Source organism: Megascapheus bottae, chromosome 1, assembly GCF_031878675.1.
Source record: "Megascapheus bottae isolate mThoBot1 chromosome 1, mThoBot2.hap1, whole genome shotgun sequence".
Taxonomy (NCBI): domain Eukaryota; kingdom Metazoa; phylum Chordata; class Mammalia; order Rodentia; family Geomyidae; genus Megascapheus; species Megascapheus bottae.
The window spans coordinates 75,141,727-75,153,324 of record NC_143509.1 but is presented as its reverse complement, the minus strand read 5'-3'; the positions used below and the strand labels follow the sequence as shown (position 1 = coordinate 75,153,324).

The 11,598-nt window shown below is 38.4% G+C and overlaps 1 protein-coding gene across 1 annotated transcript; it reads right to left on the bottom strand.

Annotated features, from left to right (window-relative positions):
- Positions 1–8,933: 8,933 nt before the first annotated feature.
- LOC150069472 (olfactory receptor 5K3-like) lies at positions 8,934–9,869 on the bottom strand. Its single transcript, XM_090332802.1, has one exon. The coding sequence runs from the start codon at positions 9,867–9,869 to the stop codon at positions 8,934–8,936; it is 936 nt and encodes a 311-aa protein (XP_090188928.1).
- Between the last annotated feature and the right edge of the window lie 1,729 nt (positions 9,870–11,598).

The following is an 11,598-nucleotide window of genomic DNA, read 5'->3' as shown; positions in this document are numbered from 1 at the left end:
CAGCAAGCAGCCGAACCCAGACGCGGAACACAGGCGGCAGAGGAGACCCAAGGGGAGTGAAAGACTCCCCACCACCATGAAACACCCACAGACAGAACGCAGAGGTGTAAGTAGCACAGCACATCCCCAAACCCATCGGGAAAGCAGAGCTGGTGCCAAGCAATAGAACTTAACTCAGACCCCTCCACCCCACCTGAGAAAGACCCACAGGAGCAGGGGGGCAAGGAATTTAGAATCCTGTCCCTTCCCTCAGCAGCCCCCTCCCCCAGGCAATTGACTGGAGATTGACAGGCGGGCTACCTAAGACCCAGCACCCCACCAAGGGAGGCAGAGCTGTCCCAACTCCCACCCACCCAACAGGCTCAACTCCCACCCTCTGACTGGACACTGACAGGCGGGCAGACCCTAAGACTCAGCACCCCACCAGAGGAGGCAGAGCCGTCCCAGCTCCCCCACCCCACCAGGCTCATCTCCTAGGCCACTGGATCTGGAGAGTGGAGGGCGCTGGGACCCTGCCTTACAACAGCAGATGGGGTGTGCGGGAAAATAGAGCCAGCATCTGTCCCCCCGCAATTCTTGAGTGGGGTATCCTCCAGCTGGGAATCCTGAGCAAGACAGCACCGAGGGCCCCCCCCACAGTCACAGACTCTCTGACAAAGCAGTGGAAACACAGCAGGGATCTGAAGGGCCGACCAGCAGCCAAGCTCCCCTTCTGAGAATCAGAAAGGTGTGGCTCCGCCCTTGGAGCCCACTTCCTCAGCTGGGCACCACTCCTGGGAACAGAGCGGTCTCCTGCTGGTCCTGCTGAGAGCCCCTGGAAACTCTCAAACCCCAGACCCTTGGCCGGTTGCTGCCCCTGGAAGCAGCACAGGAAAACGTCTGCTAACCGCACTCAGACTGAAGCTCACAGATCCATCCCACGGCCCACTGTGAGGCCACTGGTTGGGCTGAGAGCTAGTGGTGCAGCAACACGTAAGTTTTATTCTAAAACTTTCCAAACTTTGTACTCAAATATGCTACCTACTTACCAACTTAGGTCAGTTATCCTTACACTATACATTTTCTTCATTACTATAATAATCTTCCACTCCTATGTTAATCCTCTTGTACCTCCCCTGACCTCTCTCATTCTATTTTTCTATCTCTGGTCCTCTGTTCATTTTTAAACCCTTATAATGCATGGACCTACACTTGATGGCTGTTGAGCAATATTGTATATATAGGTGTTCAATTATACTCTAGGTTCAGAGGGACTTAAAGACAATAGGGATTGGATTGAGAGGCTTATTCTTTTGGGTATAAATCACTTATCAGTGGTTGTATTAGACTGGTCTGTAAGTGCACAAAAAGATAGAGTGGTAACACCAATCAAAAATTGTGAACATCTAGTGTCTGCCAGCTACAGAGGTCTAGGTTGGTTATATCTGAAAAACTATACGCGTGCTTAGTATTAATCTTGCTCCCATTTTCAAATGGGCAGAACAAGAAACTCAAGAAAAATGTCAAATCAAAAAACAACAGCCCCCACCCAATATAAACAGACAATGGAACAGTCACTGGCAATCCTAGAGGAGAGTCTTCCAAGTGCTATACAAATGCAATTGATAAACATCATTAATGAAAAATGTGAAAATATAAAGAAAGAGATAAGGGAGGAAGCCATAGCTAAACAAGAAGAAACCATAAACAAGATGATAAGTGAAAAAGAAGAGGCTATAAAGGAGGCCATAATAAAGGTTTTTCAAAGAAAAATGGATGAATTCATAGAATCCACAAATAAAAAGGTGACCAAACTCCAGCAAATGTCCAAAGAAAATAAATCTACTGAGCTAACCACTCAAATGGAAATCAAGGAGCTAAAGAAATCCATACATGATCTAAAAGAAGAGAGGCAAGGCATCAAAAATGAGCAATTAGAAGCAAGGGAGATGAAAAATAAAGTAGATAGCTTTGATAACAGGTTAGACAATGCAGAGGAGAGAATTTCCGGGGCTGAAGATAATTTAGTTATTATAGAGAAAGAACAGAAAATGAGTCAATCCAAATCTAAGAAATATGAGAAAGCGCTTCAGGAGGTCCAAGATACAATTAGGAAGCCTAATTTAAGGCTAATTGGTATTGAGGAGGGTCTGGAGAAAGAGGTCAATGGTACTGGAAATATACTTCAGGGAATCATCTCAGAGAATTTCCCAAATATCCAGAAGGGCAGGCCCATCCAGATACAAGAAGCTTTTGGAACCCCAAACAGACCTGATCAGAAAAGAACATCCAACCACCACATCCTAGTCCGAACTGGATCAATAGAAACCAAAGAAAGGATCCTAAAGGCAGCCAGAGGAAAGGGATCAATAACCTATAAAGGCAAACCAATCAGAATAACCCCAGATTTCTCAGCAGAGACCATGCAAGCAAGAAGTGACTGGAAGCATATATGTCATGCCCTTAAGTCAAATAATTACTGACCAAGAATACTGTATCCAGCCAAGCTCCCATTCATAACTGAGGGAACAATAAAAACATTCCATTCTAGGGAAAAGCTGTAACAATATGTAGCAACAAAACCAACATTACAGAAAATTCTCAGTAATGTTCTACACATAGAAAACCAAAATAAATGCAATATAGGGAAAGAAATGGCACCTAAACATCATACTACCTAAGGACCACAAGAACTGTCAAGACACAGGCCCTAATAAAAGCTTTTTAAAATGGTAGGACCTAATAAATATCTCTCAATCCTAACTCTCAATATCAATGGACTTAACTCTCCAATTAAACGGCATAGTCTGCCTAGTTGGATCAAAAAGCAAGAGCCATCGTTCTGCTGTCTTCAAGAGACACATCTTACCCAAAAAAAACAATCGTCTTTTGAAAGTGAGAGGTTTGAATAAACTCTGTCAAGCTAACGGCCCCCATAAACAGGCTGGAGTTGCCATCCTCATATCAGATAAAATAGACTTCAAACTAAAATTAGTAAGAAAAGACAAAGAAGGTTACTACATACTACTAAAGGGATCTTTCCTCCAGGAAGATATAACGATCCTAAATATTTACACACCCAATCCCGGAGCTCCGAACTTCATCAAGCAAACTTTACTTTCACTGAAACCCTACATAGATCGAAACACAGTGATTGTTGGTGACTTTAACACACCACTCTCACCTATGGACAGATCAACAAGGCAAAAACTCAACACAGAAAACTTAGAACTGAACAACTATATGGACCAACCAGATCTAACAGACATCTGCAGAATATTCCACCCAGCAACAACACAATATATGTTTTTCTCAGCAGCACATGGAACATTTTCCAAAATAGACCACATCTTAGGCCATAAAATAAACCTGGACAGATTCACAAACACTGAAATTATCCCGTGCACGCTCTCAGACCACAAAGGCATCAAATTGGAACTGAACACACATCTACACCAACGAAAACCCTGTAACTCATGGAGACTGAACAACACATTGTTGAATCACCAATGGGTAATTGAAGAGATCAGAACAGAAATCCAACAGTTTATGAAATTTAACAATAAGGAGCACACAAAATAACAACTCCTTTGGTACATGGAAAAGGCAGTACTCAGAGGAAAATTTATAGCGCTGAGTGCCTACAACAACAAGTTGGAAAAATCACAAACCAACAAGTTAATGTCTCACCTTAAGCTCCTGGAAAAAGAGCAACAAACCAATCCTAATCCTAGTAGAAGAAAGCAAATTATTAAAATCAAAGCAGAATTAAATGATTTGGAATCCAAAAAAACTATAGAAAGAATCAACAAAACAAGGAGTTGGTTCTTTGAAAGAATTAACAAAATTGACAAACCCTTAGCAAATCTTACCAAAAAAAGAAGAGAGCATACCAAAATAAACAAAATCGCAGACAAAAATGGTAATATCATGACAGAAATTTCTAAGATCCAGAATATCATGAGGGAATACCTCTCAAACCTTTATGCCAACAAATTTGAGAATGTAGAAGAAATGGATGAATTCCTAGCCAATATTAACATACCCACACTGAACCAAGAAGAACTAACCCGACTCAACAGGCCTATTTCAAGCTCTGAAATAGAAATGGCAATAAGAGAACTTCCACCTAAGAAAAGCCCAGGGCCAGATGGATTCACAGCTGAATTCTATAAGGTCTTCAAAGCACAGATCACACCAATACTCCTCAAGCTCTTCAACAAAATTGAAAATGAAGGCTCTTTACCAAACTCATTCTATGAAGCCAGTATAACCCTCATCCCCAAACCAGACAGAGATTCATCAAAGAAAGAGAACTATAGACCTATTTCTTTGATGAACATCGATGCAAAACTTCTCAACAAAATACTGGCCAACCGTCTACAACAACTCATCAAAAAAATTATACACTATGATCAAACAGGATTCATCACAGGGAGGCAAAGCTGGTTCAACATACCCAACTCAATTAATATAATTCAACACATCAACATGAGCAGGGACAAAAATCACATGACTGTCTCAATAGATGCAGAAAAGGCATTTGACAAGATCCAACACCCCTTTATGTTAAAAGCTCTGGAGAATCTAGGAATCCATGGAACATTCCTCAATATAATAAAGGCTGTATAAAACAAACCCACTGCTAGTATTACACTTAATGGTGAAAATCTAAAGCCATTCCCTGTAAAATCAGGAAGGAGACAAGGATGCCCACTCTCTCCACTCCTCTTTAACATAGTATTAGAATTCCTAGCCAGTGCAATAAGGCAAGAAGCAAGCATAAAAGGGATCCAAGTAGGGAAAAAGGAAGTAAAACTATCTCTCTTTGCAGATGACATGATTCTGTATTTAAAGAATCCTATAGACTCTACTCCCAAGCTCCTTGAGCTGATTCAAAATTTTGGAGGGGTAGCAGGCTATAAAATTAACCCTCAAAAATTAACTGCCTTCCTCTACGCCAACAGTGAGAGGAATGCGGCAATAATCAGGAAAGCAACTCCATTCGCAATAGCCTCAAAGAAAATAACGTACCTAGGAATTAGCTTAACTAAGAATGTAAAGTACCTTTTTGATGAAAACTTTAAAACACTAAAAAAGGAAATTAAAGCATAACTGAGGAAGTGGAAAAACATCCCATGTTCCTGGATTGGAAGAATCAACATTGTGAAAATGACAATCTTGCCAAGAGCTATCTACAAATTCAACGCAATACCCATCAATATCCCAATGTCATTCTTTAAAGAAATAGAAGAGGCAGTCCAAAATTTCATATGGAATAATAAAAGACCCCGTATAGCAAAAACACTTCTTAGCAGAAAGAACAGCACTGGAGGAATTTCAATTCCAAACTTTAGACTCTATTACAGAGCTATAATTATCAGAACAGCTTGGTACTGGCACAAGAACAGGCCTGAAGACCAATGGAATAGAACTGAGGACCCAGATATTAAACCACAGTCCTATGGCCACCTAATCTTTGACAAGGGAGCCAAAAAAATAGAATGGAAGAAAGACAGCCTCTTCAACAGGTGGTGCTGGCAGAACTGGTTAAGCACCTGCTGAAAACTAAAGTTGGATCCTTCTATGTCATCCTGCACTAGAATTAACTCCAAATGGATCAAAGACCTGGAGGTAAAAGCTGACACACTGAAAACTTTACAGGAAGGAATAGGAGATACACTAGGCCTCCTGAGCAAAGGTCAAAACTTTCTTATTAAGGACCAAGAATCACAAGAAATCAGAGAAAGACTGGATAAGTGGGACTGCATTAAACTGCAGAGCTTTTGTATGGCAAAGGACATAGCTAGTAAATTAGTTAGGAAGCCTACAGAGTGGGAGAAGATCTTCACCAACCAAACAACAGACAAAGGCCTCATATCTAAAATATATCAACAACTCAAAAAATTGAATCACTCCAAAACTAATCTCCAAAGTAACAACCATCCCATTAAAAAATGGGCCAAAGACTTAAAGAGAATCTTCTCTGAAGAAGAAACAAAAATGGCCTATAGACACATGAAGAAATGCTCAACATCTCTGGTCATAAAAGAAATGCAAATCAAAACAACTCTAAGATTCCACCTCACTCCAGTTAGAATGGCCAGGATCAGGAAAACGAATAATAACAGATGCTGGATGGGTTGTGGCCAGGAGGGATCACTACTACACTGTTGGTGGGAGTGCAAACTCGTTCAACCACTATGGAAAGCGTGGCAGTGCCTCAAAAGGCTAAACATAGAGCTCCCCTATGACCAAGCAATTCTACTACTTGGCATTTACCCAACCATCTAGAAACAAGGGCATACTAAATCCACAAGCACACCAATGTTCATTGCAGCACTCTTCACCATAGCAAAGATATGGAACCAACCTAGAGGTCCCTCAGTTGATGAGTGGATCAACACGTCGTGGCATTTGTACACAATGGAATTCTATACTGCTGTCAGAAAAAATGACATCACCCCATTTGTAAGGAAGTGGAAAGACTTAGAAAAAATCATATTAAGTGAAGTAAGCCAGACTCAAAGGAACTTAGGCTTAATGGTTTCCCTCATTTGTCATAATCAGTAGAAACCTTGGGCTCTACTAGCAGAGATCCGCAATAGAGCAAAACCTTGATACATAAGGCCATACAGTATGAAGCTAATTGAAAGGACCTCCAGGATACTGAAACAAAAGCCATATAAGGAATGATTGTTGTCCTTAATGTGCTATGTTATCTCTCATCTCCTTTGCTGTCCCTTGGTTATCTCATATTGTTACAGTATCTCACTTTGTTATCTGATATATTGAATTTATTTGTATTTGGCTATTTGAAATTTGATATGGAAGGGGCGAAAACCAAGACGGGTGGGGGGGTTGGGGAGGAGGGTAATGGGTACCAAGACATGTGAAAGGGTATCAATGTATGTGAATTAATGCACCTTCTATCTGGCAAATATCATGTAACCCTTTTATTAATTACAATAAAAAAAGAAAAAAATAAAGCTCCTCCCCCCAATTCCACAGGACATCAGCTTTAGCAATGGTGAGAATAAATGCATTCCCATCTCCTCAAAACACTTGCATTCACTGTTCCAGAGTATTTATCCAGGAACTGAACTTTTACCATACTACCTAGAGAGTGAGTGAATTTAGACTTATGGTGTAGTGATTTAGGCAACTGATGTCGCATAATCCATGTTGGAAAACAGTAAAGACTTTTCTAAACAACAACAACAACGACAAAACAAAAAAACAAAAAAAAACATTAGTACCCAGAATATGTAATAGCTCAAATACTAAACAATTGAAGTCCAAATAAATGTTTTGTTTCTAAATATTTTCACATTTAAAAATGCTTTCTTGTACTTGTTTTAGTATTCTTGGGACTCTGCACTCATTTTTATTCCATGCATTTTTATTTAGTTGGAAGATTACTCATGTTTATTTTTATGATCTGTATTTGCTGAATTTGTATAATGAAACCCTTCTCTAATATTGTTGAATTACATCTTGTTATTCTTTACTAGTTTATTGAGCCTTGCTAAAAGTCATTATCTTGAGCTCGTTTTTAGATAAATTAACAGCTACCTTTGTTTGATAACTATTTCAAGAAACAGGTCATCTTTTGAATATTTCATGACACCTAGCTTTTAAAACTTTTTCCTGTAATGAGATTTGAAAATATGGTAACTCAATTTCTTTTGTTAATCTTTTTTATTGAGTTCTTTCCTTTTAAATTGTATTTTTGGTATCTTTAAGTAGGTGTGCAATGAGGCGACAATTCACCATGCCAGTTTGTGAGTATGATGCATCCTGATTAATACCTGTAATGTGCAGGTTAGTCCAATCTCAAATGAAGTTCTTGTCTCAACATCCTAAGTAGCTGGAAGTAAGATTGCATGCTACTATGCCTAGCCAACTCCTTATTTTGTAATGTGATTCATCATGTGAATTCTTTTTGGAGATGTGCTCTAGACTGGCAGTTGGTTAGGCAGTATTGCCTGTGGTTTGTGAGGCATGCAGAAACATAGTGCTTCTGTAGCATCTTCATTTACAATCAATCATTATCTTCATTTACAATCATTACCAGGTGTAATTGCAGGTGTTTTAGTAATCACACCTTCAGGGATTACTCTGCTGTAGGGGATGTCACTTTTTTAGGTATAGATTGACCAGTGCTTTGGGTGACAAACTCATGTGTGCATGTACAGGCAATCGCTACTGTTTCGAGTTATGTGAAGTCACAGTTTGATACCATGACAAAGAAGGCATGTGATTTCTGTGTTACATGTGATTTCTGTGTTTGTATATGATAAATAATACATACACATAAAGGAATTAAAATTTATACCAGATTTAATTATGTGCAGTATCATTTTCCTACAGGTTGGTTAACCTCCAATGTCCACATATCTCAGAGAAGTTGAGAGTCACAATGACTAAAATTAGAGATAAAATATACCGATTTATGTAGTGGGGAAATACAGATATTGATCCCATAGGAAATATGATGTCATAATACCTTGACTAGGGCATAAAGCAACTTCATAATAAATTCAAGCATGTAGTTTTTTTTTTTTACCAGTGATGATATTGTTCAACAAAAAATTAATACTTGAGAGCTTGGAATGTGGACTAATTTTAAGATTGAACATTGAGTTTGAGAAATTTTCAAATGATATTATATGAGTTACATTTTATATTTTTATCCCTAGTGAATATGTGGGAAATTGTGACTAATTAAACACTGACATTAATGAATATTTAAGTACATTTGGTTCAATCCTGATTCATTTTGGTAAGTGATGTTTTGTTATATTTTTAACAGAATATCACACTGAATTGATTTGAAATTTTTAATATTTTGACTACAATGTATTATTCTCCATTTTTTCATTTCCTTTAGTATTTAAAGAAAATTATCAATTAAAATCATTTTTCAAGGGAGATATTTGTTTCAGAATGTTTCACCATTTTCTCTTTTTCATTAGTCTCATAATAACATTTATTACTTCCTTATTCCTTAAACTATAAATAAAAGGATTTAACAAAGGAATTATTAAAGTATAAAAAATGGCAATGGGAATATCTTTATCCACTTCACTAATTGAATTTGGTCGTGTATACACAAAGAAAAGAGAGCCATAGAATATTGACACGGAGAGGAAGTGGGATGCACAGGTAGATAAGGCCTTGCCTTTTCCCCCTTTAGATTTCATCTTGAATATAGTGAAAAGAATATAGAAATAGGATATTAGGACTATAGCAATGGTGAGAATTAGGTTTGCCCCCGCTAATATAAACAACATCAATTCATTTATATAAGGATCAGCACAAGACAGAGCATGTAAGGGAAGGAGGTCACAGAAAAAGTGATTGATTATATTAGGCTCACAGAAAGTTAATCTAAATAACAATCCTACTTCAAGCAAGGGATGCAGGTTTCCAGCTATGTAGGCTCCTATGGTCATCTGAATACAGAGCTGCCTGGACATCTTGATGTGGTACTGCAGTGGGCTGCAAATGGCCACATAGCGGTCATAGGCCATCGCTGCCAGAAGATAACAGTCTGTAGTCTCAGCAAGACAGAGAAAATAAAACTGTGCCATACATTCATAGAGAGAAATCCTTCTGTCCTCAGAAAACAGGTTTTCTAACATCTTGGGAGTAACAGCACAGGAGCAGAAGGCATCCATGAGAGCCAGATTTCCCAGAAAGACGTACATAGGTGTGTGAAGACGACGTTCTGTGTAAATCAATGCCACCAACCCGAGATTCCCCACCATGGTGACCAGATAGATGGCGAAGAATATGAGGAACAGGGGGACCGTCAGGTCTGGATGGTCTGAAAATCCTATGAGGATGAATTCAGTTGTCATGGAGTAGTTGGCCTCAGTCTTCATTTCTTGTCTGTTGAGACAGGAATGAGGAAGACCTAAGATTTCATTAAGAGTGCCTGGAATGTCCTGTTCTTTTCTTGTTACTTCTTCATGGAAGCTTCCCTGGTTTCTATGGAATACAGCTCCTAATACTTCTTGAGGACATTTGTTTTCCTAAAATGTCAGGATGTTTGAATCAAGATGCGCCTTTCAATTTTCCCTCGATTTCTTGATAAGTGTGGTGTGGATTTTGGATGGAGAATATGCTTGTATTTATGAATTTATAAAGAATTGCATCTATCTTTTTGAATTGCAGTTTGGCTATTTGTACTCAAATATCTGCCATGTCATCTTATATGAAACCCCAAAATCAATTTCAATTGATTTTTCCAATTGTGTTCTTCATAGGAGGACTATTTTTATCTATAATTGAAGAGCATAGTAGTTCTTATATTATTCGGCCTAGAAATAAGGAAATTGAACAGACTCACTAATAATGGTTGAGTGTATTTCTTCCTATCTTTAAATTACCTTGGGCTAGGAATCAGCAATTTATACTTAAAACCATCGTTACTTGGGAGCCTGGGAGGAGAGAATCTCAAGGAAATGGTCACATTGGTCAATATGTACTCAAACTGACATATTGACTTTAAATACTTTTGTACAACTATTATAGAAAATAAACGTTAAATAAGAAAAAGAAAAATAATCAGTACCATAACCCAGAGCCAGTCCAAATTGAAGAATTTGTTAGTAGCTTTCTCCATTTAACTAGTAAAATTACAGAATGAGGGCATGGCTCCATTGCTAAAGAGCCAATGCTAAGCCAATAAAGCTGAGTGAGGGGCCGGGAGTTTGGCCTAGTGGTTAAAGTGCTTGCCTAGCATGCATGAAGACCCGGGTTCGATTCCTCAGTACCACATACATAGAAAAAAGCCGGAAGTGGTGCTGAGGCTCAAGTGGTAGAGCTCTAGCCTTGAGAAAATCCAAGGACAGTGCTCAGGCCCTGAGCTCAAGCCCAGGACTGGCAAAAAAAAAAAGAAGCTGAGTGAGACCACGAGGTTGTGTGAATTCAACTGACATTACCAGCTTAAAAGTTACTGGGCCATTCCAGGATATGGAAACAAGAGCAATATAATGTATGATTGTTGTTCTTATGTTATTTCTCATCTCTTTTGTTGTCTCTTGGTTATTCTCATATTGCTATAGGATCTTACCTTCTTATCTGGTATATTGTATATATGTTTATTCGTGTATTTGAAATAGGATAGGGAAGGGGAAAAACAAGATGGGGGGTGGGAGTAGGGAAATGGGGACAAAAACATGAGAAGCGGTATCAATGTTTGTGAAGTAACACTCCTTCTATTGGGGAATATAATATAACCCTTTCTATTAATTACAATAAAAATAATTAATTAATTACTTGGTCATGTTAACAAAGTGGAATTATAGCTTCATATCTCTGTTTTTGTCTTTTCTGGTGTTATACATATTTTGATAAATACTAATTCTTCATGCCAGTATTCCAAAGATGTTTATATTTCTACTGTTATATACTATACCACTTAGTAAATTTTTCATTCATGTTCCGGAACCACAAATATCTCATTCTCCAATATGTGGAACACAGTTTCTATTCCCTACAAAATTCATATCTTTTCAATAAAGTCATTGTTTCAATTTGTAAAATGTATTTGAACAGTGCCTTACTATTGAATAAATTATTTTATTAAATACTTGTAAAATACTGTGG